General features: G+C 45.1%; 1 protein-coding gene across 2 annotated transcripts; it reads right to left on the bottom strand.

Annotated features, from left to right (window-relative positions):
- Positions 1-1,321: 1,321 nt before the first annotated feature.
- On the bottom strand, positions 1,322-26,146 carry LPAR2 (lysophosphatidic acid receptor 2). 2 transcript variants are annotated; one of them, XM_090060538.1, is made up of 4 exons: positions 25,753-26,146; positions 22,446-22,699; positions 17,782-18,525; positions 1,322-9,842 (listed from the first exon to the last, which is right to left on the bottom strand). In XM_090060538.1, the coding sequence occupies exons 3-4, from the start codon at positions 18,512-18,514 to the stop codon at positions 9,541-9,543; spliced, it is 1,035 nt and encodes a 344-aa protein (XP_089916664.1). In that variant the 5' UTR covers positions 18,515-18,525; positions 22,446-22,699; positions 25,753-26,146; the 3' UTR covers positions 1,322-9,540. The 2 variants fall into 2 exon arrangements, with proteins under 2 accessions (XP_089916664.1, XP_089916665.1); XM_090060539.1 differs by lacking the exon at positions 22,446-22,699.

Here is a 26,146-nt window from a genome sequence, read left to right on the forward strand (position 1 = left end):
CTGGCAGCTTGGGGGGTGGGCAATACATTTTTTCTAAAAAAAAAAAAAATCTGTTTAATGGAAAAATTATGAAAAAGTTTCTTACTGTATCCAAAGAGATGACTTATGTTTAGATGATGCATTGTCATAAATGTGTCTGATAGTCACTGATACTAGATAATGTTCTGTATGTGTATTTGATATAGATCAACATCAAGACAACATTTCCTAGGTTTTTGTATTAGAAGTATGTGAGTATTATTAATATTATGAGTCAGGAGTGAGATGAACAGCAGGCAGGCTGACAGATTAGAACCTCTGCTCTGGGGTAATGTTTCAGGCCCCATGTACAACACAGAATCCGCTGCATTCAATAACTGGTGATGTAACAGTGCCTCCCGCAGAGGCACGTACCATTTTCTTCAAGCAGTTTGCAAAAATATGTTCTTACACCAAAAGTCTATTCACTTCACTGAAGAGAATAGTCACAGCTAGCACCTGCTCTGTATGCACATTTCCAATAGGGAGCTGCATCAATGCTAGTACACTGTTGGGAAGTTTTACGGACAAGGTCTAATGCAGGCAAGGACAAGGGATGCTGAACCCAGCTGAATTTGTTTACCTAGACAGACACCAGTTTTCAACACTGGCTGATTTGGGGGCAGAGGGTGGAATTTGTATTGACCCTTGTTGCCGTCTGAGTTTCTTGTCACTTACTTTATTTGGAGACAGACACTCCTATGATGTAGAAGAGAATTTCAGCCTCTGTAGTGGCCAGACAGCCTCTGACAGGAGAGGCCCAGAGCTGCATTTCAGAGTAATCATAAGATAAGCAGGGTACCTCCTAGAGTTAATTACATCTTTTTCAAGTAGCTGAAGAATCAAAAGCAAATATAAAGACATCAGCCTGATGGGAGAATTGTAGACACTTTTGAACAAGTGTAAAGCGAATCTCATGAAGTGAGCTTCAGCCCACAAAAGCGTAAAAGTGTGTACTGTACAGATCTACTGTTCTGTAAGGTGACGTTTACCCTGACTTCTACTTGGCATCAGACTAACACAACTAACTACAGGTCTCAAGTGTAAATACTTTCCACAGCAAGTGTCACAAACCAATAAATGAAACCCTATTCTTGAATGCCTCCTAGCGGACATGCACTATCTTACGTGCAGCGTGGCTTACCAGATAAACAGTACTGCTGTCTGACACTAACAGTAATTCTGCTGTAAGATTTTCCACACTCATTGACAAGCACAATATAAAGCAAATTCCCAAGAGACAGGAGAGACTGAACCATTTATTTATGAACATTAAGTCCAAGATGCTCAGGTGCTAGACAATGACAAGGGGGGAAATATCAGTGAATCACAGGCTCCTCCATATTTGTTAAGTGCCCTTTGGCCTCTCCATCAATATTTCAGGCTCCCCCCATAGACCAGCCTTCTTTTGATTTCTTAAAGTATAGTAGGACTGTCACTGAGATGTGACACCACCCAGTGGGCATTTGTGGCAGCACTGATGCTTTTCTAGAGATATGCACATAATGGTAATGCACATTTTCCACTACTGTTTCCAGCACAAAAATTTATAAAATACTTCTGGGTCTTGCCCTGGACTTTGAGCTCAATATTTACAGCTAGGTGGTTTTATTTCTTTTGAGTTCCTAACACTAACAACCTCACTGCACCCTCTAAAATTTCCTGGCAAAAACATAAGCCACTGGAATGTATCTTGACTGAACTCTAAGTCTCTGCAATAAAGAAGGTGACTTCTCTGAACAGTCCAAAGGGCCACAAAAAAGAAAAAAAAATCATCAGAGCTGAGGAGGCACCAGAGGCACAGAAACCCAGGACAGAAGAGAGAGAGACAGAGAGACAAGGAGACCAGTAGTAGGTGCCTCTGGCTGTCTGTGTTTGGGCATAGCTAAACATCCAGCCACTGGGATTTCCAGGTCCTCCCTGTGCTAAGGTGCTGTGCTGTGCTTTCATGGTACTACTCTTTTTTCTGGGCTTTGAAGTGCTACCATTCTAACTTGAGAAATACTTTGTGCAAATGCCTATCCAAGGGAGCGGGTAACAGGTGACCAGCCCCCTTTCTAACAGCACATTTCAAAGCGCTCACATACTGCTTTGAAATTTCCCAACTTTGTGGTGCCCAAATCTAGGGGCTAGACACTCTGCAAAAAACCCAAGCAGAGTTTTGAATCCCCACTTCCCATAATTTTGTTTCCCTTTAATTTTCCAGAACACCAAGGCCTAAACTAAAGGGATTTTATGGTGTTAGAGCCATTTACAGAAACCTCTTGGTGTAACACATGCCAAATTCCACTTCTTGTTCTCAGTAAATTTTGTGCTAATATTGCTAACTGCTATTCTAAGTGGGGAGAACAAGCGCTAGAGGGCAAGCCAGGAAGACGAACCGCACAGTCCACACTGCCAAGGGACAATTGGATGTTTCCGTATGTTCCTGCTTAGATGTATACTACACTGAAGCCAGTGCAGGGCTCTATGCTCACCATCTACAGGCTTCATTAAAGAGGCCAAACTTCTTAGCTGACAAGTCTGCAACACTAAAATGTGGTTTTCTTCTTGTTGGAAATATGGGCAAATCTGAGATCCTCCTTGCCACATCTATCTGGCACCTTCTGTAACAGTGCTCTGGTCACTGTAAAATTACCAGTCCTCTCTGCTGTGTCATACCTGAAATCCTCCCTGTCTGGGTGGGGCTGGTTGCATTGTCCACAAAGGAACCCTTTTCATCAAGAAGTCAGTGTCAGGCATCATTTGCAAAAGAATTTCTTCCCTGACCCTGCTGGATGCTGTGGTGATGATGGAAACAGCAGGTGTTAGCAGTCAAAGGAACAGCTACTCAGGTCAAAGGAATGTTTAAAAATCTGCTTGTAAACTTCCAGAAGGCTCCAACATTTATTCTGCTGCCTGATGGGCAGGTATTGCCGAACAAAGGCCGGAACTACCCCAAGCTATAGAGAGATAGTAGCTTTTAGCAAAGAAGTCAAGAAGCTATCTGCAATGGGCTTTGCTCATTAGAAAACAGTTCCTTGGCTCTGGATCTGTCCCAAAATCTCAATATTTAAAAGGCCAGAGGATATAGGGTGGACTTTGCAGATTCCCAAGGAAAAGCTAATTACATTTTATTACTAGTTTTCATTGTTTACCCTATCTTCTTATAAAAACTAATTTCAAAATCTGGAAAATATAAGGCTATAACCTGAGTGCATAAAATTAGACATCTAAACTAAACAAAAATGACCTAATTTTCGGAGATACTAAACACTCTTAAGTTTTGCTGGTTTCATCAGGAACTGTCAGCAGAGAATGATGAAAAGATACAATTTGATATTTTGAGTAAAGTTTGAGGATGTAACATGAACAGCATAGACCAGTGGTCTTCTGCACTTCATGCTTGCCATGTGGTAGATATTATTTTGTTATTAATGCATCAGTATTTGAGCATTCTTATTTTGCATGCTTTTTAAAAAAACACAGGCTCCATTTGACACAGACACAGTTTAGTCATCCAAACTGAATGTATGTTTAAATTAATGTAAACTGGAGATGTGCAGTCTCATTGGTCTGATTTATTTACAATGTGTGGTAAATACTTTAATAAAAAAAGCTAGATTTATAAAGAGAAAGATGCATTTACATACCCAACAGCCAAACACAAAACTTAGGCCTATTAAAACAATCTCACTTAATGAGTTGTGCTGCAGCATGAAAGAAAGGACAAGACATTTCAAAAACAACTTTGACCAAGTAAAACAAGTCAGTAAACAGTTTACTTACGTGGCTCATTTTCAAAGAACACACTAATAGATTCCAGTCTCCACCCTCTTGTTGTACTCTCCACAGGGTATTTATCACAATTCCTACCTTAACTTGTGGACTGTCGAGGACGCATCTGCAGTAGTACTGTCATGTTTTATACTACACCATCAGCTTTGTATCTGAGCATCCTAGTTCTGAAATTCAAAAGCAGCCAGCAGCCTAGTAGCGAGGTCTCTGAAAATGCAGTAACATCAGAGTCTCCAGACTAGAGCTGATCAGGGGCCCAGTTAGCCCAATCACTGATTGTAACTACTATCAATTCATTCAGAAGATGCCAGACACCTTCGCATTGTGCATTGCAGGATAAAGTGCCCCAGGAAAAATCTCCTTGTATCTCCCAATAGTTGGAGGTTGCTTATGCCAGAAGTATGAGAACTGCTTATGGTCTAGCAAAAGAGACATTCTCATAGGATTTATTCACAATAACTACTACTGAATGGCCAGGGACACAGCAAGCTACAGACGTGTAGGGAGATCAACCATAAACACTGCTCTTTACAAGAAGCACCGTACGATCTGATTCATAGTAGAGTCTCTTTGTACCTCTATGACAGCATGGCAGTGTATGTGGGAATCAGGCATTTTAATAACCGGACTGCCCATATAACACCTGGAGTCAGTATTTTCCAGCTCGCATTCCTAATGTTACGTACCCAAATCTATGTGTAAGCGCCTACTTGAGCAGCCCAATTTTCATGGATGCTGAACACCAAGCTTCCTCAATGGAAGCTGCCACTGAGACCACTGATTTACCAAGCATGTCCCTAAACATAGGTCTAGGTGCCTATATGTAATTCCCCAAGTCAGAAAACATTGATCCTGCTCGTATCTCACAATAGAATCTCTGCTAGTATCTCACAACTGTGACACTATACTTAAGCTTCCCTCCCACCATGGTCACAAGATCTGGAGGGGCTAGAGCCAAACTTCCTGAAAAGTCCATTTAAAGCTAGCCTATTGGGCTGGGACACATTCTGTGTACCAGCATGGAAAGCCCTCAAGTATCCTGCTCACTGCTAACTCACAGCCACAAGCTGTGCATAAGAATGACTATTAAATGACTGATTGCAATCCCCAGATGACCCATATTCAGGAAACCCAGCTGCTCTTGGATACTACCATTGTGCTTTTTATACAAAGGTTTGTATTGGCCAAAACAAATATTCCCCTTCAGGATGATTTAAAGGACACAATGGAAAGCTTCTCATGGAAATACCACAGGGAATAACTGATGTGACCTTTCTTTCCTGTATTACCTCTTTTCTACATGCACTTTCCATGGCAGAAAGAAGCCAGGTTTTGCAGCTACATCAATGCATGTTCAAAGCCAGAAACCCCCCAAACCTTTATTCATTATTTACTGATCTCATAATCCTCTAACCTGTCCTTACTAACCTTAAATATTAATTATTCCCTTCACTTAAACCAATTATTTTTTACTTATTAAAATTAGATGACAGGCTTGTAGTTATTCTCAGTTACTTGATGCCAAAGTGGTCACTACAAAATGGACATTTCCCCCCAATTCTTTGGAAGGTTTTGGGGGTATACATAAATAACTTCCCCTTAACAATCCTACTTCTCTTCACTCATCTTCACCCCTTACGCCAGTTTCAGTTCCAATAAATCAAACTTCCACAGAACCTTCAATATTAATCTCCAGTGTGTCAGGTCCTTTCAGAATACACTTGCCCCATATTACTTTTGGCAGCAACTTGCTTAAGGAATTCCAACTAGCCAGTAAGCCACGACCCCTCATTCTTGGAGCCATGCAGCCTATCTTTGATCAAGCTGTGTGTCCTCATATGTCCCATATTTGATCCCTTAAAAATACTTCCTAGATCTCCCTTTCCTCCCACCCAATGCTCAATAAGTCTGTAATAGTCACATGCACCTCTGACATCTAGAACAATACAATGCTGGCCAAGTTCAAACTCCAGACAGATTTCTTCATCAGAAGAAATTTGATGAAAGATGATGAGCTTTCAAAGCCACTTTCACACTGATTTTAGAAATCTTGAACTGAACAGAGTAAGGGATGCTAGCTTTACAGCCAGTACTGCTGCACTGTGCACTGAGCCAAGACATCTGAGGTGAAAGAACTGGCATAGGTTCAGTGAGTCATGAATCCTGTATGACAGTAAAGACAGAACTCACATGCACCCGATGGCTTCTCATTCATCGTGCAATGAGAAAATTAAATCTGGAGACTCTAAGTTGCCCAGAGAAAGTTAATATATTGGCAGATAACATCATAAACTTTCCTGCAAAGCATTTAGTTAGGCATACAGTAAGATGAATGAGAAATGTAATATAAACATGCAAGTCATGACACCATGTAATTGGATGAAGTTTTGGGTTTTCAACAAAGGAAGGTGGAAAGTGAACACGACCAGTATGTCTAAGAGTCTAAGATGCCTTTTGATTATGTGTAGTCTGTACACATTTATTTCCCCTTCCACCAGTGTTTTCAAGTGCTATGTGGTTTGTCTCTCCACATGCTAGAATCTTCCCTATATCTCCTCCAACTTACTGATTTGCCATCTCTTTTCAAGTCTTATCTTAAAACATCACTTTCCAGCCCCTAGCTTCTATGCCTCCTGATTTCCTTCTGCCTTGTGTGTTTCATACATCTTAAAATATGCTGGATTTCTACAGGTTAAATCACTCAGGAAGAAAAACTTTATTAAACTCTCAAGCCACTCTTAAATGAGTGATAGCTGTCACTCAGATGCTTGTTCTCACAGATGTGGGACATCCTCCCTTTCTTTTTAGTTACTATTTTGGTTGAAGGAAGGGAAACCTATTTTGAAGGAGACGACTAAATCATGAGCTGAATTTTTGCATTTTGTCATCATTATTCAAACTCAAACTCCACTGGCACAAATAAAGAACTGGCAGTCTCTGATGCAGGAGACTGAGGAAAGTGTCTGGCTGATAAAAGTTAACCATATTCTAATTATATATACTTCCCCCACAAGTGTGACTGTCAGGATAACTTGAAACAAACCAAGTAAAAATACAGAGACAATACAGGCCTTTACAGTATCAGCACATTATCTAATAAGGACTCTAACAGAGATAGCTTTCTTGCATCTATGAAGGGCACCTGTGTGAAAGCACTTGTAAGTAGGGACTCTTATTGCTCTCTAACACTGTACAACAGCTGCAGCCCAGCAGCATGAGGTCAGGCTAGTCTGCAGGGTCCTTTGGGAGGAATGTGCACAGCTTATTAAAGGCCCAATTGGGCATAAAAGCCAACTGCAGTTCTCTGCATGTCATTTCACCTACTACAAAGACCCGCTCATCGTCAACTGCAATATGATGAATATTCTGTCCCTTGGAAATCATTTTAGTACCGATCCACATCTAAACACTACTATTTATGTGAATGTTTACAGGTTTTTTTCCTGTTACTAAATGAGGGACTCTGAACAAATATTTATTTCCAAGATGGGACTTTTTTGCTTTGTATTTGGTGGAAATCTTTTTAAGGACTTGCTGCTTTGGGGCTTTTTGTGGAAACAGCAGGAAAACTCTGGCATTTGGATTATATTCAGGAGTCAACAAAGCTCCTGAATCTAACTCTTACTAGTCCACCTGGAGCAGTGGTGCTCAAATCTCCAGCCCACAAGTGTGTGTTACCTGGCCTGTGGAGCTCCCTGTGGGTCTGTAGGGGAGCAGTGGCAGTGTTAATTACTGCAGCTCTGGATCAAACAAACAGAAGCAATCAATACTGCCACTGCTTCCCAACCACGAAACATCTGTACATGTTGGGAGCCTTGTGGGTGGGATGACAACTCCATGTTCCACTGCATCAGGCTGGATCTGGCACATAGAGCTGAGCCAGTGTGTGTAGTCACAGTAAGGTCAGGTCTGACAGGTGAGGCTGGGATGGTACACAGGGTCACACAAGTAGCTGGGCTGGCACATAGGGTTGGACCCATGGACTGGCCCCATTCCACTCATCCATCCTACAGGGCCAGAAGGTTAAGTACCACTCCGCTGAATTGATCTCTTTCCTTAAATCCTTGCCAGTATAGGAAAGCACTACTCATTTCTTTCTGGAAGTTTGAAAGCTAAGCAGCTTCCAAGCATACCTAAGTTCTGTGTTTGTAAGCTGTTTATGCTGTGGCTGGTGATAATCATCTATCTAAAAAAAAAAAAAAGGTAACTACATATGTAAAGTTCCCCCTGAAAGATCTCAAGGTTAGAGACTAAACAAATGTCTGTCTAATTCCACACTGGCTCAGCAATCCCTTAATTAACTTTGGGCCTGTGAAGGTCAGAGTTTAAGACAGCTGGGATGGACCTCAAACCCTTCAGATTCAGGTTACTGCATGTTCGAAAATTAAATATTATTTGTTAGAAATTATGACCTAGGCTTTCAAAAGTGCTCAATATTGTTCTAACTGTTTCTATGGACCCATGGGTAAAATACCCACCAACTTCCATGGGGGCAGAGTTAGGCCAATATTAAGTAGTTTTACAAACCCCACCTAAAGCTTTCTGAATGACATGACACCATCTTGGAGTAGTTTGTAGTCACTCACACAGCCAACATCACAAATATTATCTTTCTTTTGTGATCCCAGTGACATTATATGTAATGTTCATATATATTTCAAGGGCCAGATTCTCTGATGGAGTAAACACAATGAAGTAAAGATTTACTTCAACAGAGAATGTGACCCTAAGTGAAATAGTGCTGAAAAATCCTTTACACTTGTCAGGCTGCTGTGTGAAGAGGAAGGGGTTTGGTGAACCAAGTTTCAGCTGCTAACAAGCTGTTTGAAGAGTTTAAGCTACAGACACTATATTAAACCTAAGGCAAAGTGCTGATTATTTCAGAATCTAACATAAAACCTGTCCCGAAAGAACTTTAATGAGTGGAAAATTATTGTTTCAAGGAACATGACTAATCCCTTCTTTACAAACAGGCAACAAATTTGCATTCAAGCCTCCCATGTAGCATCACCTAACAGAAGAATAACACAACTGGACTTTTTGGTTGAAGCATAGCTCAGGTGGTCTCAGGAAAGTGTTAAGTGTTCCTGGACCATCCGATGAAAGTAATGAATACTTTGAAATTCAGTAACAGACACCATACCAAAGTAGGAACATGTTTTTTAAAAATGAAGTTCATGCAGACTGAAGCCTCTCTAGGGGGTCTTTGAACAGAACATGATTTTAGAAAACTCTGGATTAAAACCTAGCACAGGACGCACTCAGGAAAATCTCACTGAAATCGGAAGATGCTGTGCTTAACGAAGGACTGAATAAAGCGGGGTTTGGTCCTGCAGGATTCTAGCACTGGAAAGGTAATTTTTGTAGACATTAATACTGAAGAATTAAAAAAACAAATCTCGCTTGTAGAAAGAGTTATGCAAGGGTCTTGGTTAGCATGGAGCATGCCTGCTGGATGCTGCTAAATTAAATCAACTATGCTATTAAAATAGCAGTCTTTAATAGCAGGAATATATTTCAAAATATGTTTGTCCCAAGAAATATACCAGTGGGTATGTCTTTAAAGCATTTTTGCCTCACAGAGCTGACAGAAATATTTCATCCAAACATTTTTACTGGAGAAGCTTTTAAAAAAAAAAATACTGTTGTTCCGCTTTGCAAATGGGCCACCCAAGGTCTTTGCTATCCACAGTCTTCAAATATATATATATATATATGTATATATTTATGGACTGTACATTGGGACTAGATCGAGGAGTCTGCAGTAGAGTGACCATTCTGAGTGAATATCCTGCGGTCTGCAGCATTTAGCTTCATGGGTGCAGGTGAGTATTTGGAATTCCTATAGCAGATGAAGCACAGAATCTTTCGGAAGGTGTTGCGCATCTCATTGTCCCGGTAGGAGTAGACAATAGCATTGATCACTGAATTGATCTCTGCCAGCAAGAGGACATATTTCTCCACTGCCAGCACATTGCAACTCTTGCAGCCCAACCCATCCAAGAGAAGCACCACCTGTCCTGGAGTCCAGCAGATAACAAAGGCACCTGGGAAAAAAACAAAAGATATTAGAGGAAAAGAAAGGCTTCCTTGCTGTGCTACTGACTGATGGGGATTTGGGCAAATCATTCGCTTCTAGAACTGGTGAGGAAACAGGGTTTTTCCCTGCCCCACAAAAACTTTTACATGAAAAAGAATTATCAAAATTTTCATCACAACTTGTCTTAAAGTTTTTGGACAAACCTGAAACCTGTCATTTAAAATGAACACTTCCAGCAAAAATTTTGTTTCTGAAAAAAAACATTTTCTGTTGAAAAAGAACGTAGATAAAAAATTCACAGCTAGTTCTACTCTTCTCCCTTTTCCTCATTTTTTCCATTTATAAGATGTAGCTGAAACTGACACTCTCCCCCTTTCCACTTCTCTCCAGGGAGGAAAATAATTATTATGTACATATAATTAAATGTAATTGTTGACACATGTAAAGACATGCACATTGGAGGGAATCCTTTTAATGATTCCCTTTACAAGACTCCCTTATCAGTATTGACTCAAGGAAAGTCCCCAGCATCACTGTGGGCAGTTGAATGGAGGCTTCAGTTCACTGTAAAGCTGCAATGCAAAAAGCAAATAAAATAATTGGATGGATAAGGAAAAAAAACCCCAAAATATTCCCATGACATGTAAATCAACAATTCATCTGTACCAGGATTCTGTGTGCAGTATTAGTTACCCTATCTCAAAAAGGCACTGCAGATTACAGTGGGTTCACAGAAGAAAAACAAGCTATGATCAAGGACCTGAAAAGGCAAGTGCATGAAGAGGAACTGAAAGATTTTCTCAGATCTCTCTGAGAAAATAAATGATTAAGAGAGGATGGGATGCAGGTAAGCAGAATAATGAATGTTCACAGAATTTCTAATACCAGGGATCCAAAAACGTGGATTTGGAGTTACTTTTTTTAAACCAAAAATTGGGGATATTTTTTTCTGACAAAACCAGGTCTTAATAGGGAAACTGAAAGGTGGTAAATCCAACATTGAGAAAAGTAAACATTTTCCCCCAACATAATGCACAGTTATCTAGTGGAACTCACTGCCACAAGGTTTTCCTAAGGAAAAGAGCTTGACAACATTTAGAAATTATTTGGATATTTATTCATTTAATTAATGACAAGACTATCCAGAGTTATAACAGTTAGAATTAAATAAATAATCTAACCTTTCCTGTAACAGGGTATAAACTCCAACTTCTGACTATGAGGGCTCAGGAGATGACAGGATCCCTGCCTCACACAGGCTTCTTGTATCTGGTCAGACCCACCTAATGATGGTCACACTGTCAGAAAGGGGAGACTGAGGTAGATGAACTGATAGTGTGATCTAGTCTGGCCCTTCCTATAATCCTACCATTTGTAAAGCTGTTAGGTAGAGAAGGAGTGTCTAAGGGCAAAATATAATTATTATTCTGTGTGGGAAAAGGGCACAGGGGGAGGATTTCTAGGGTGAATACTGCGCATTCTGAAACCTTGCTATTTATAGTCACATTTCTGGTTAAGAAGCTGTTTAATGAACAAGTACACTTCCTCATACACGTTTCTGACATGCTAGCTCAAGGATTTGTCTTGTTACCCTAGGGTTGTACTGTGTCCTTTGTCCTGGGGAAGGGTGGAGGAAAAGGAGTGGGTCACCAAGAACTTTTTAGCTATACCCTTTATTGGAAAACATCTGTTAGGGAAGACAAATGGCCAAAGGGACTGCTCTGAACAAAACACTGATCCATGAAGTGGTGTAGCAACATAAGAATGTATAGAAGTAGGGTTGCCAACTGTCCATTAAGTTTACAGACACTGTAAATAACCAGGCAAAAACACCTGTGAAAATTGGTGCTGTCCAGTAAAACACAAACCCACCAAAGCTGACTGTTGCTCTATGGTGGGAAAGAAGTTGGACACAGTGTTGAAGCACAGACTGAGCACAGAAGCATCACCTGATATTTGAGTGGAAGCACAGCACCCTGAAGGGAGCTCTGCAATCCACAGGACTGTGTGTAGGTCCTTCCCCAACTCCCAGCCACAAGCTGGTGCTGGGTCTCATCTTCCTGAAACACTGCTGGGTGGCAGCCAGGCAGATGCAGTCCTTCTTTGGGGCTCTCTTCCCGTATAATGAGAGTGAGGCTGGAGAGGAAGCATGATTTGACTGTGGTTTGTATCCAACTCTTGCCCAGGGTCTGGCAGAAAAGTTACATTTACGTTATGTAAATCATACATCAGTAAAACAAAATCTGGTTGTTAGTAAAAAGTTTTCAGATTGTCAATAATGACAAAATGGTCTTGGGTTACAAACCCTGCAGAAAAGGAACTTCCTGGGTCAGAGTCCTCTTCCCTGCTATCACAAGGAACCAAGTCATATAATCTCTTGAACAAACTGATCAAACTTCAGTGTCGACAAGGCTTCTGGGCAGCTGTACCTCCAATAAACTTACAAGATTGCCACTTTGGTCCCATTTACTTCTAGCATAAGTAAGTAAAAGTAAACCTATAGCTGTATCATTAATGCCATTCTCACCAGCTTGTGCAAACCTGCACCACAGCAGTTGCAGGACCTTTCTTTAGCAGGCACAGGTTCCCAAAGGGTCCACAACTGCAAAATCCGGTGCCAGTTGTACAGAACTCGGTTCCTACCAGCTCCCAGTGTTTCATGAATAGTTAGTTTGTCACAAGTGCTCAGTACACAATACTCAGGGGCACATCTGATAATTTGATTCCTACTCTTGTGCCTAAAGCAGTGTTTCCTAACCAGCATGCTGTAGCACAAAAGTGCGCCCTCAGAAATGAACACGTGTACTGCAGAATTTTGTCATGGCAATAAGCTACGATACGTATGAGGATGGAGAGTGCCTTAACAGGTTTATTAATGTAAGTGTGCCTTGGGCTGGAAAAGGTTGGGAAACATTGGCCTAAAGGACTGTGGATTTCCTTGGAAAATCCGACTTATCGTACCAGACAGTTCACAATATGGGCTCAACAGAATCCTAGAGACTTTGTTATTATCTCCATCTCCTTGGACTTTGCTCACCTAACAAAGGTATTGCCTAAAATGTTACTTAGGAGTAAAAAAAAATTCATGTGCTTTTGGGAAAATCCATATTCACCAATCTTAACCTACTGGCTGAACCTGCTCAGGCTGACAGCTCTGCTGCCTCTCACCACAGAGCAAAGCACTTTCCTACACCATTTTTGCAAACACCACTGATGGCCCCATTAAGATTATTCACGTCAGCAACTTTTCATACACTTATCCTTCCCCCATGCCAAACACCTGGATGCTTAACATAAGCCAAGTGCTTCTTATTTCCTTTAATGAACAATTAACTGCTTCACAATCTTGCTCCATTTTTCCTAACTGTATGGACAGTGAGGACTTGTCATTCTGCCTTCCCTAAATAAATTCTAATACTCTCCCCTTTCTTCTAGAGGTGATCAATATCATCACTCACATTTTACAAGTAGGGAAACTGAGACACAAAGCTAAGAGACTTGCAAGGATCACAGAGGAAATCAGCAGCATAGTGAGCTCTAGTATTCAGGGATTCCTGGATTTCATCAGGTTTGTGCTCAAATTGTTAGCTTGGAAGCTGGTGACTTCAATTAGATATGATCTTTTTCTGTGTATTTTGTGTTTATCATTCTCTCAACAATCTCAGGTGGGTTAGTTTACTTGTGCAAATTCTTTCCCAGTGAAACTATTTTAATATCAACAGTTACAGCACCTCTGGCCCTGCTGGTTTTGGGTTTGGGCAGATGCTTGTGTGCAAGGGGCAGATGGTCTTTGAGAGAGCAAGGCAGGTAGGCAAGCAAGGCAAGGGGAAGACTTAGTCTGCTATAAAAATAGCTGACATTTAGTCCTACTCCCATCACTCTCCCTGCCCAAACCCTGCCATGGCACATGGCGTGAGAACATCACGTTGTCTGCTTGCTCCATCCTTTTGCTCTCATAAGGTCCGAGACTTTCAAGGGATGGCACGTCATGCGCACGCCCGCCCACATATCTAAACAAGGATGGGATGTCTCACTGTCAGACCCAACAGCCTTGACCTCATCCCAACTTGCTTTAAAGCCCTGAAGGGCACAGACATTTGTAAGACTCCACAGCTCTTATCTGGAGTAGCCCTGTTAGGATACAGCTGAAGTCCACGCTGTCTGGACTGAAAGATAATGCCTCCTGCTGTCCAGAGTCCCCATGGGCTTTTAATAACTCATGCACAGAATGAAAACTGCTCAGCAATGAATCTGTTTTGCAGGATTAGGGGCCTGTTTTGCAACACTGGACTTGCAAAATTTGCTCGATTTCAATGGGCGCAGGGCTGGGCCTTCCCTTAGACATCTCCTGCACCTCCCACCCCTACTTCCTCCCTTCTCCTTCAGTTCTTTTCTTTTAGGTCTTTGTACTATATTTTTAATGTTTGTGATCTACTGGTTTTAGAGTCACTGCTCCCTCACTGTCTAGAGGAATTAGGCACACAGCACCTATGAAGCTCCTCCACCTTCCTTCTCGTCATCACACACCTGGCAGCAACCACACCCTCCAATGCGTAAAGGGCAAAATATTCTTGTGGCAGAGCCTCAGCTTGCTTGGAGCCTGGGTGTGGGAAGGAACTGTACAGAGTTTTTCAGAGGGCAGAAATTCTCTACACTTACAGCTCTGCTGAGGCATGACATTAATAGATATTTTCCAGTTTTGAATAGTACAAACTCCCTCATTCTCTTCTCCTTCCTCCCATGCACCCAGATGTTTGAGTGAAGAGACAGTGCTGGGACTTTCCCCAAATATGGATCCATAAAGACAGCAAAACCAGAGGGCTCATTCAGTTCCTCTCCTCCCCAAGTACTGCTTATGTCAGGTCTCCCCCACACCTCAAAGAGCTGGTGTTCTTCTCTCTGCCTCCACTCAACCACCACCTGAGCTCCCTGCAGATTTGCACCTACACTGGCTCTCAAATCCTGCCCAGCTGGCTCCCAGAGCACGGCAGCTGGGGAAGGCAAATTCTATTGGGAGGACAGACTTGATGGAGAGGGGACAGAGGGAGTTTTTTTTACTGTGAGAGGTAGGTCACGTCTGTATTCGTTTTCACTCTAGACACCTAGTGTGTCACACTTGTCCAGTAACCAGAAGCCTTCCTCCTTTATAGCCTGGCTCTCCCAAATCCCAGGGATTAGTCAATCCTGGTAACACTCACCCAGGGTGTGACTAGCAACTAGGGTAAGTGGGGGACAGAAAACAAATTTCCCTTCCCCTGGCTTTGCAAAATAAGCAAAACAAAATGTTTTTCAGCTTTTTGGATCCCTGTGCTGCATCAGATTGATTCCCAGGCAACTACAGGCTCCCTGCTGAGAGCAGAGCTGATTTAGGGAAGGCACACAACTAAATCAGAAAGGGGCACAAAATCCTAACTGCTGCTGTTTGCAAGTTGCAACAGGATAAAAGAGCTTGTTCCCCCTCCAACAGGAAGACACCAAGGAACCACTAGGCTCAAGTTCCCATTCCCCCTCCCCCTCCTCAGCCCAGCCCTGCCAGCAGGAGTTTGCAGGGAGTAGTAGTTTCTTTGTTTGCAGTTTGAAGGTTTTCCTGACAGAGCAAATTCTACACTTATCAGAAAAGATTTGCAAGCTAGGAGGTTGTGACCGCAGTCCCAGAGCCCAGCTCGGCTGCAGTGGAGCTTAGCAAGAACATTTATTTTATTCTGATTAAACACTTAAAACTATTAAGGGTGAGAAAGAACTAGAGAATCTCACTGTGCCAGTACTGGACACACCACACTAATGTGCCAGGTACATGGCAGCACCTAGACATATGGTATCAAAGTGAACTGAAGCCTGCATGGCTATTACTACAAATAATATTTCATGGATATATGAGGCCTTTCAATCCAAGCACCCTAAAGCCCTTTACCAGCACTGTACCTAGACTCCTGGGGGCCCCAAGCAAACTTTTAATATTGGGTCCCCCTTCACCACAGATAATGATGATAATAATTTTAAAATTACCATTTTCAGGCCTCCTTTCTGTCCAGGCCTTGGGCAGCCACCTGGTTCACCCATGCCTGTGTCCGGCCCTGTCCTTTACAAACTGCACAGCACTGACCTGCAGTTGTTTTGGGGATGGAGAGCGCTGGCTCCATGCAGAACAATGACCAAAAAGACTGGGAGAAACCTATCTGGACCATGTTCTCTTAATGCAGTTTGGACAGAACTGAGCCGACTTCACCAGAGCATCACCAGTTTACCCAGAAGTCTGCTCCACTGAATCTCAGCGAGAACGTCCCCTTGGAGCACACAGGACCTGGTATTTCAGAGTCTCCAAAATTATGTCATCTTCAGAGCAGATTCAGGAAAGCTCGAGTAGGACCCAAAACTGGGATTTTCAAAGGATCCAAATACCACTGACAGTGTTAGCCATTAGATTCTTTTGCCTTCCTTGAAAATACCAATCTAAAATATCTTTTCATTGTCATCACTGCCCTTTATTAAAAGACTAGCAAATGGCCCATGAATGGGAGGGACAGAGTTCTCAGTGCCCCGCAGTGCCACTGCTTCGCCTCGAGCCCCATGGGGCCTCCCCACCCTCTCATCCCCACTCCTCTCTGTTCGTGGAGGGGAGGCAGGTGGCCACCCCTTGGATGTGGTGGCAAGGCTGGAGCCAAGGGACAAGTCCAGCGCTGCGTTGCCAGCACCCTGTGCCGGTGCTGCCTCCAAGGAGCAGGGCCAGGGAGAGGGTGAGGGCAAGGGCTGGTCTTAGCCCCACACACCGCTTTGGCCTCTCAGTCCCCGCTGTCATGCCGCATGTGCCTATCTCTGCCGGGCACTCTGACCAGCTGCATCAGCCAGCATTGACTGGCTGCCAAGACAACCCACCAGAATGCAAATGAAGCCTTATGGAGAGACAGACAGACACGCTAAGGCTTTTATTATATTAGAATGATGCACTGAGGACTTCTTTATTAAGCTCCGTTATAGCTCCCAGTTCTATGCAAGTCCCTGATAAACTCCCATTTTATAATTCTGAGTATTTCTCTACCCAAGCACCCACCAACAGGCAGATCTGGTAGGAGGAATGAACTATCATACCTGTTGGAAGCTCAGCAATTAAAGCTGCAGCTGCTGTTAGGGCAGAAATAGAAGGGGGTGGTATATAACTCCCCTCTTTTCTCTCTCTCATTAGAAAAAAAAAAGGGAAAACAGTAAGCAGGAAAGGGGAAAAAGGGATGTGGCCAGCAGTGAAAGGAAGAAAAGAGAATAAATATTAGTTTCTCTATCTGGGCATGGGGTGAATGGGACGTCATGCAGAATTTTAAACCAGTGCACAGGTGACTTCTGTGAGATACTCACATACTGTGGTGATTAATACAAATCGACTGAGTGATCTGTTTGATGTTGCCACAAGTGATCAGATCCTTCAAAAGCACAGCTTATATTGTGTGAAACACATTAAGAACACTCATAAAACCAACAGCTCGCTTTATACAGGGCAGGGCTGGATACACAGCATCTCTGCCGCCCTCTGCGCTGTCTCCAGGGACCTGTAAAGCCAGCAGGTCTGGCTGGCTGAGGATTCCACCAGCCTGAAGGCAGGCCCAGGTGGCAGACAGCTGGCACCCCTGGCTCCACCACTCCCAGGAAGCAGGCAAGGTAAGGTGGAAGCACTGGGTGTAAATCTAGGAAAATGGGGTATAGTCAGAGGGCACATGTGTCTTAGTGCTGCCCAAAACAGCACCTTGGCAGCCACCTGCAGTCACATGCAGGTTACAACAGAACCAAGGCATCTCAAAGCTATACCTTCCCCCTGCATTCCCAGGGATAAGAGAAGTTGGCAGGTACCTCAAAACCATTTCTCTTGTCTTAGCTGCACTGGGCACATGCCCTCTCAACAGCCAAGGGACAGAGATCCAATGTACCATCCCAAACGACTACAGCAAGAAGTAACTTACTGAGGATGATGATGACAGTCTTGATGAGATTGATCATAGTCTCTTTATAGCGGGGGTGGAAGCTGGTGTGCTTGGACATCCGTGTCATCTTCCTCTTGACATAGATGAAGATGTGAGTGTAGACAACCACCATGATAAGGAAGATGACCAGGTTGGAAATGGCCCAGAAGGTGAGATAACTCCTGCTGTAGAGAGGTGCCATCCTGGAGCATTTGTCAAGAGCACACAGACAGTGCCAGCCATAGGAAGGAATAAGGCCCAACAGTAGGGCTGTGATCCAGATACAGAAAATCAGAAACACCACTCGCTGGTTGGACATTTTGCTGTGTAACTGCATGGTAAAAACAGTCTGGTGCCGTTCCACTGCAATGGCCAACAGATTCACCACAGAAGCAGTCAGGCTGGTGTCCAGGAGGCTCTGCCGGATGAACCATGTCTTTAGGGAGAGCCCTGCTGTCCGAGGCCCCGTGTGGAACATGAGGAACATGTAAGCAATGCCAGCAAAGAGGTCTGCTGCTGCCAGGTTCCCCAGCAGGTAGTAGATGGGATAGTGAAAGCGCCGGTTAATGATTATAGCAGTGATGACCAGCAAGTTGGTCAGGAGCACAATGACACTGACCGTAAGGCCCAGGGCAACAACCAAGACATCTTTTGTCCTCCAGTAGGTCGTCAGCTCCTTTCGACTATTGTTGTAGAAAAAACCTACGGTCTCGTTATAGTAGCAATCCCTCATCTTTACTATACCTAAAGACAGAGGAGAGAAGTATTAGCACATTCACATCCACCTATTGCAGGGGTAGCCAAATGCGGCCTGTGGGCCAGATCCAGGCACTTGGCCCACAGCACCCCCCAACAAACTGTGCCCTACCCAGCCCTTCTCCCCACAAGGCTGGGAGTGAGGCACTCATGTGTACACCCCCATCACGTAACCTATTGCACCTCGCTCCCCACTTCTTGGGCAGAAGGGCTCTGCCCAGTCAGCAGCAGCTTCCTGGCAGGGCTCCTGCTGCAGCTGCCCCACAGGAACCTGCTTGGCTTCCTGGAAGTCCAACTTGCTTGGGGCAACTGGGCAGAAGCGCGAAGCACAGTGTGAAGCCTGCACCCACTGGGGTGGCTGGGCTGGGCAGGGTGTGAGGGTAGAGGGTGTAGGGGCCCCTCCACACACTCCCCCCATGGCATGCAGCCCCCGCTGCCAGCAGCTGCAGCAAGTGGGGAGGTCAGGGCGCTTGTGCTGGTGCAGGCACCCAGTGGGGCACAGCTCTGATCAGCACCGTGCATGGTGGGGAAAACACAGCTTGCCTAGCTGCCTCTTTCACTGGGGCTCTGCGCTGCAAGCCTGCAGCTCCAGCACTTGCAGCAGGGGAAGGCCAGCGCTAGAGCCTGCTGCCTTCCCCATCCCCTGCTGCACAGGTCCCTGCACTCTGCCAGGGGTGGAGGGAGCCCCACCCCCTGCTTCCCCACAGAGACCAGTGCGGGCTTCCCTGCTGTAAGTGCGGGCGTGCAATGTGGAGCCTCTGTGATAGTCATGCCAGCCATGAACAGTGCGTGCCCCCAGCGGCTGTGGGGGCACAGCTGCACTGGCAGTGGTGGGAGCGCAGGGGTGGTGGCAGGAGCCCGGTGGAAGTAAACTGGGAGCTCCCGCAGACACCACTGGCACTGTTGGCAGCAAGGGGGCGGAGTGATGCGTGCTGACCAGGGGCAGCAGCCAGGAGCGATCGTAGATCACCCACAGATGCTGCCAGCAGTGTCGGTGCCAGGATGGCTATCAGTGACTGTCCACAGGCACTGCCAACAGTGTTGGTGGCACCTTTTTGCAGGGGATGCACCGCCATGCTCAGGGAGTGCACATGCACCTGCATGCACTCCCTACGCGTTGCCCCTGTGGCCAGCGCTGCACTGGGAGCAAGGAGCGCAGCCTGCCTGGCTGCCTCTACTGCAGGGGCTCCACACTGTGCGCCTGCAGCTCCTACACTTGCAGCAGGGAAGCCCTGCACTGGACTCCATGGGGAAGCAGGGGATGGGGTTCCCTCCACTCCTGGTGGTGTGCAGGGTCCTGTGCAGCAGGGGGCAGGGGAGGCAGCAGGTTCCAGCACCAGGCTTTCCCTGCTGCAAGTGCTGGTGTTGCAGGCACGTGGCACAGAGCACCAGCAAAAGAAGCAGCAAGGCAGGCTGTGCTCCCTCTGCTGCACACAGCACTGGCCAGAGGCACCTGTGCCAGGCACAAGTGCCCTGACCTCCCCGCCTGGTGCTGCTACCAGCAAGCGGGGGCTGTATGCCATGGGGGGAGTGTGGGTGGGGGGGGTCCCTACACCCCCCACCCTCCCTCACACCCACACCCTGACCCCACAACTCCCATCAACATATACATACACCCCGACATACCCTATGCCCCTCTACACAGTCACACCCTCTCACAACCCCCCCCATACCCCACCATACACACACACACAATATAAATGACACTTTATTTTAGAGTTATTATGCAATCCCTTCCATATACAGTACACAATCAGAAGTCATGACAAATATTTTTTGTAATAAAATTAAAATATAGTAGGTGTTTGACTTCTAGTGTGTGATTTGTTTTTTCTGGTTCTAAGATTTCATAGATTTCACAGACATTAGGGTTGGAAGGGACCTCCTGAAATCATTAAGTCCGGCCCCCCTGCCATAAGCAGGAAGTCAGCTGGGATCACGTGATCCCAGCAAGAAAACTATCCAGATGTTTTCTGAAAGACTCCAGGGTAGGTGCTTGCACCACCTCTGGGGGGAGTCTGTTCCAGACCCTGGACACACGCACCATAAAGAACTTTTTTCTTATGTCTAATCTAAATCAGCTTTCCTGGAGTTTATCACCGTTAGACCTTGTTATGCCTTCAGGAGCTCTAGTGAACAGCTGTTCTCCCAGGTCCTGGCATATTCCTCTGTGGCAGGGCACTGTTGATGCCTGCCACTTTAAGGGGTCTGAAGACAGCAGCCAGCAGGTGCCTGATGAGGGCAGCCATGCTGGATTCAGGGCTGCTCATATAAACGGGACTTTGCTACTAGGAGGCCAGGCAACAGCATCACTTGGCTGTAGGTATCATCTGGAGGTAAGGGAGGAGCTGTAGGGGATGGCCAGGAGGTTCCTGGTCCTGGGCATGACCTAGAACTGCATCCTGCTGTGAGTGGGTGGCCTGGTAGGGCTCTCAGTGGCATGGGAGCCCCCAGGAAATGCCAGTGATCACCCTGGTGAAAGGCAGGTCAGGATGCCTTAATCACAGCTCCCACAACCAGGTGGGTTACCTCTTTGTGTAGGGTCTGGAAGGTGGAGGCCAGTGAGAGAGTGGGGCCATAGACTGGAACCTGTCTTAACATCCCCCGACTGGTCCATGCTGGGGCCAGGACCAGAAGGGCCGGGGCCCACCATGAGGGACACCCACAGCTGAGGACCTGGGGCTCCGACTGGCCTGGAGGTGGGCTAGGGCCAGTAGAGCCAAAGGTCCCGGGGGGACCACACCCGTAAGGGGGAGCAGCCGGGAATGAAGGCGGCATAGGCTGCCGGAATGGAGGGATCTTAGAGGGGTCCTGATCGGAGAAGTCTGGGGCCCAGCATGGGGCCAGTGATTGTAAGAACTATGGATGCCATCTGCAAGTCTTGGGCTGCAGCGTAGGGGAGGAACGGAGCCGCAGACCGCGCCCTCTGGCATTGGGGCAAGAAGTGGGCAGCCTCCTCTTAATTAACATCAATTAATTAATTATCATCAAGGCATGGTGGGCAGTTAACCCAGAAACAGATGGGTGGGTGACAGAGAAATCAGCCCCAAAAAGGCCCCCTGTTACACCCTCTTATAATTGTAGGCTGCCACCAAGTCTTTCCTGAGACTTCTCTTTTCCAGACTGAAGAGTCCCAGATCCCTCAGTCTCTCCTCATATGACCTGCCCTCCAGGCCTTGAAGCATATGAGTGGCTCTCCTCTGGACTCTCTCAAGCTTTTCCATATCCCTCTGGAAGTGGGGGCCCCAAAACTGGATGCAGTACTCCAGCTGTGGCCTCACCAAGGCTGAGTAAAGCAGGAGAATGACATCCCTGGCTTTGCTAGAGATGCATCAGTGGATGCAGGCCAGAGTTTGGTTTGCTTTGCTGGCCACAGCATCACATTGTGGACTTGTATAGTCATCTTGTGGTCAGTCAGGATCCCCAAGTCTCTTTCGGTCATGGTGCTAGCAAGCGTAGCGCTGCTGAGCTTGTCAGTATGTTGAGGCTTCTTCCTAGCAAGGTGCAGCCCCTTACACTTCTCTACATTGAAGGCCATCTGGTCTTGGTCAGCCCACCTTGAGAGCATGTCCAGGTCGGCCTGTATCCCCAGCCTGTCCTGCAGCGTGACTGCCCTCCCCCATAATTTGGTGTCATCCACGAACTTTGCCAGTTCGCATCTGTGTGTCCCCCAACAGCTCGCTAGAAGTTGTCAAGCAGCTCTCCACCCAAAATAATTGCCTGCCCCGATCTACTGTCATTGAGAAATGCCTTTGGCTGCAGCCTCTGAAAAAAAGAAAACGAAACATGATTCACGTAAGCCTCACTCCTATTTCATGCATAAACAGTAGAAACCTGAGGGGGAAGGAGAACATTTCTGCCAGTACAAGAGCCCCAAACAAGGACCTTGATTCTTGGCTTTTTTGTACCTTGAGTAGTTGGTTGCTATGGCCCAGTGGGCATGCAATACTGCAGATTGGAAAGCCAGCAATCTTCACTCTTTTACACTGGTATGAATAACAGCACAAGGCAACAGGAGGCCCAAGAAATTCAACTGATTCCAATAAAGTTATGTTGAGGATGCAACATGATGCCGGAAATGGACCAGGCCTGAATGGCTTGCCCAGATCTGATAAGGGATTCTTCCTTGGGCATATCTGTTCCCAGACTGAGCAGCTACTTTCTGTGGGAGACAGAGCCACAATTGTTATTGTAGTCCCAGCTGTTCTATATAAAAAATTTAAAACAAAGCACATAACAGAGACATTCAGCAGTCAATCATCAAACAAAAATGTGATGATAACTATGATTCTTTGCAGCTGTCATAGGCTCTCCAGGGTCTCTGCTCTTGGCTTGGGGAATGCACATCTCTTATAACGGTTGAGGTAATTTTGTTGCCCAAGGCTGCGTGACACGTAACTCATGGGTTGGCTCTGGATTCTAGTGATCTCCAGGGCTTGCTAACTCTTCCAGAGCAGATGGAAGAAGAGGTAAATGTGCATTCTTGGTCTAACACAGCACCTGAACAAAAGCGGACACTACTGCAGGAAAGCAGCTGACCAGTCCATGCACCTGGGTTTTTGATAGCCAGATAAACTTCATTGGCTCCAACATTTGTAGCTATTCAGTAGTAAGAGAGTGGTACAAGAATAACTGAATTCCATACTCCAGGGTATGAACTACTAGCCCACTTGGTTTAGAAGCAACTTGCCATTCCCCCACATCCTGAGCACAACACAATTAAACAGCCACCTGATTCAAAGTTCACTGAAGCCAATGGAAAGTTTCAGAGGCTGGGATAAATGGACTTTTCTATTACAGAGCCATTGCCACTATAGTTATGCTGGCATAGCATTCCTGTTCAGTGTGAGTCTAAGCACATACTTCCTTATATCCAGAAATGCAAGACTTAATTTCAATCCATCCAGATGATCTCACTGTTTTTGTCCCTTACCACTACTTTGTTTGTTTCCCACACCTTACCTAGGACTGGACTCCTCTTCTCTCCATGGGTGCAACTATATTCTCAGCTGTTGCTGTCCTGAACAACCCTTCCCTTTCCTCCAAAACAGGCAGGAAAAGTCTCCTTTTTCACTAAAACTGTTCACCTCTCTCTCCCTGCCTGTTACCTCTTACTTAACATTACAGAGCACTTGAGGAGCAGTAGCAGTAGCTTACATTTGAAATGCCATACAAAACAAAGCAGCATGAAGTTTCAAGACCCAGCAACAGCATATCCTTCTGCCACCTCCACCAGATGTGCTTACTCATAGCCAGGGGACACTCAATGGGTACAGCATGCTTGCTTTGTGGTAAACAGGTGTTTAATGTTTTGTAGCTACTCAAGGTTTTCCCTTGGTACCTAGCTGCAGGAGTTTCCTCCTTGGTGTGGCTTGAGAGAAGGATAATGATGAGTTAATTAAGCAGTCTAAATTGTCTAACCTCATTATGTAAGTATAAAATAACACAGCAAGGTAAACAAGCCAGTGAGATCTGGTTGTATGTAATCTGGGAGTCAATGCTGCACCCGAGGATGGAAAAAAGCTCAGTTTAGAGATGCCTTCCTTCAGGTATTCTGAGGCCATTAATATCCAACAGACCTGCATTTATTTCCCTTCTCTAGCTTCCAGCCCAGAACCCTTTTCTCTCTACCAAGATGCATAAAACAACAAAGGAAACAACAAAGGAAACGTGTTAAGTATATATAAAGCCCAGGTTTGTAAAACTAGTTCCTTCCATATGCACACAAACCAGTGTTTCTGAACCCGGGCTCACAAGAATATATGAAAGGATTGCAAACAAACTTTAGAAATGGATCAACAAACTTAAAAAATGAATGATCCTTTAAGGGGGAACAATGTGGGAAACAGTGTCTTGTCCCTTGCAGGCTGTCAGAGTTCCTGCAAGAGGGTGTTTGGGGCTCCCCCGTCCCACACACACCCCTGGCCCACACTGAGGGGCTGGGACCTAGGGAGGGCAGCGGGTCAGGAGTGAGGGGCACTGGGTGGGGACTGGCCATTGATGTTTACAAATGGATCCTGGTACAAAAAGGTTGAGAATAACTGACTGAAACAACGGAGTCTTCAATGCTGCTTCAGAAACACCAAAATGAAGCACAATGGAAAAGTTTCAGAGTTACTAAATCCCTCTGAAATGAAGGAAGTCACAGGCTATACCTCTGCAAACTGGTGACATGGGTGCGGTCCAGGTACTACCAGGTAAGTGCCTATGACTACTTCTGGCAGCTTCCCTGCCACTTCAGCACTACTTCACAATAAGAAAGTGACCTTGGTAGTTCAGCATCAAGGGCAGAGATCACCACAAACCAACATCAGATAGAAGAAATTAAACAAAAAACACCCAGCACCACGAAATGGAAATCAGGTCAGTTCCATGATGCACAAAGAAGCCAGCCAGGTTCACTGCTCAAAGCACACACATTTCCTTCCCAGGACTTACCTCTTTCTTTGGAATCCTACAAGACTAGGATTTACAAGTGGTTGTTTGCCCGGTAAGAAATATTTGGGGCGTACAGTAACAACTCAACAGCCTGTTTTTCTGCTGAAGGCACATCCCTGAATTCTCTTCCCCATCACACCATGCAAGTCCCACACAGCACAAGTCTTTCCCATAAAGTCGCCCATTACTTGAACTGACTCTGCAGTCAGTGTTAGGTACCAGTAGCAGTCACTCCACACCCACCACCCAGTGAAATATTGTGAAAGGAGTGCAGAATGTGCCCCATTTCTTTGCCTGAGCTGCTTTCTCTATACATATGCCATCTTCTTCTTACTTACTCAAAATTAGAACTGCATCTGGCTTACAGAAAATTCAGATTTACTCTTTCAACAAAAAATAAATGTTTTAATACCCCTGCTTTTTATTTTCTAATATTCAGTACAATTGAAAACTGTTCCCCAGCTGCATTTAACACAAATGAATGAATTACTAATGTAATGAATGTATTACTAATAACCAATATGGTGTGGAAATTACCAGGGGCGTATGACTGAATTTATGTTCCCACTAGTAACCACAATCAAAATCGATCAAATCAGAACAATGGATCCATAGAGACTTATTCCCCTTACACAGAATATAATCCAGCTTGTTTTCCAGGGCCTGCTTTAGCATTAATTTATGTTGTCACAGGTTGAAGCAGTTCCTTTTCATTTAACTTTAATCACTAGAGGGGAAATACCCTGTATGTCTATACTCTAAAAAAAATGCTCTTACCTGAAAGCACAAACTCTGCATCCAAACTTGACACTTAACATTGGTCTATCCACCACAAGAAACCAGAGCAGCTACTCAGCAAGGAAAAATCTGTGGTAGAAAAACTCATCTCTGGAAGACAGAGGGTACTTCCACGCCAAGTGTTTTACAGGAGAGTCTGAGAGAGAGTGAGTACATCCCAAAATCTTTCACAGCTTTGAAACAGACTCCAGAGAAGCAACTTTGCAAGAGCCCATCCCTCTTTGTGCCCTCCTCTAGGCGGGCCCTAAAGGCCACATACATCTGCTTGACAGGCGATCTGACCCACCCAGGCATTGTAATCTGAGTCCTCACTGCCTTTATCTTGGCTACAGACTCATTTTCTGAGCACCTCCAGTTTTGCAGCAGCTGGTTT

The sequence above is a fragment of the Crocodylus siamensis genome, chromosome 8 (genome assembly GCF_052110815.1).
Source record: "Crocodylus siamensis isolate JL-2025a chromosome 8, ASM5211081v1, whole genome shotgun sequence".
Taxonomy (NCBI): Eukaryota; Metazoa; Chordata; order Crocodylia; family Crocodylidae; genus Crocodylus; species Crocodylus siamensis.

Excerpts from the sequence above, each read along its gene's own strand:
- LPAR2 (XM_090060539.1), bottom strand. The coding sequence starts at position 18,514 with ATGAGGGATTGCTACTATAACGAGACCGTAGGTTTTTTCTACAACAAT. Across the intron at positions 9,843-17,781 it reads GACTGTCATCATCATCCTCA|GTGCCTTTGTTATCTGCTGG; the intron begins GTAAGTTACTTC and ends TTTTTTTCCCAG.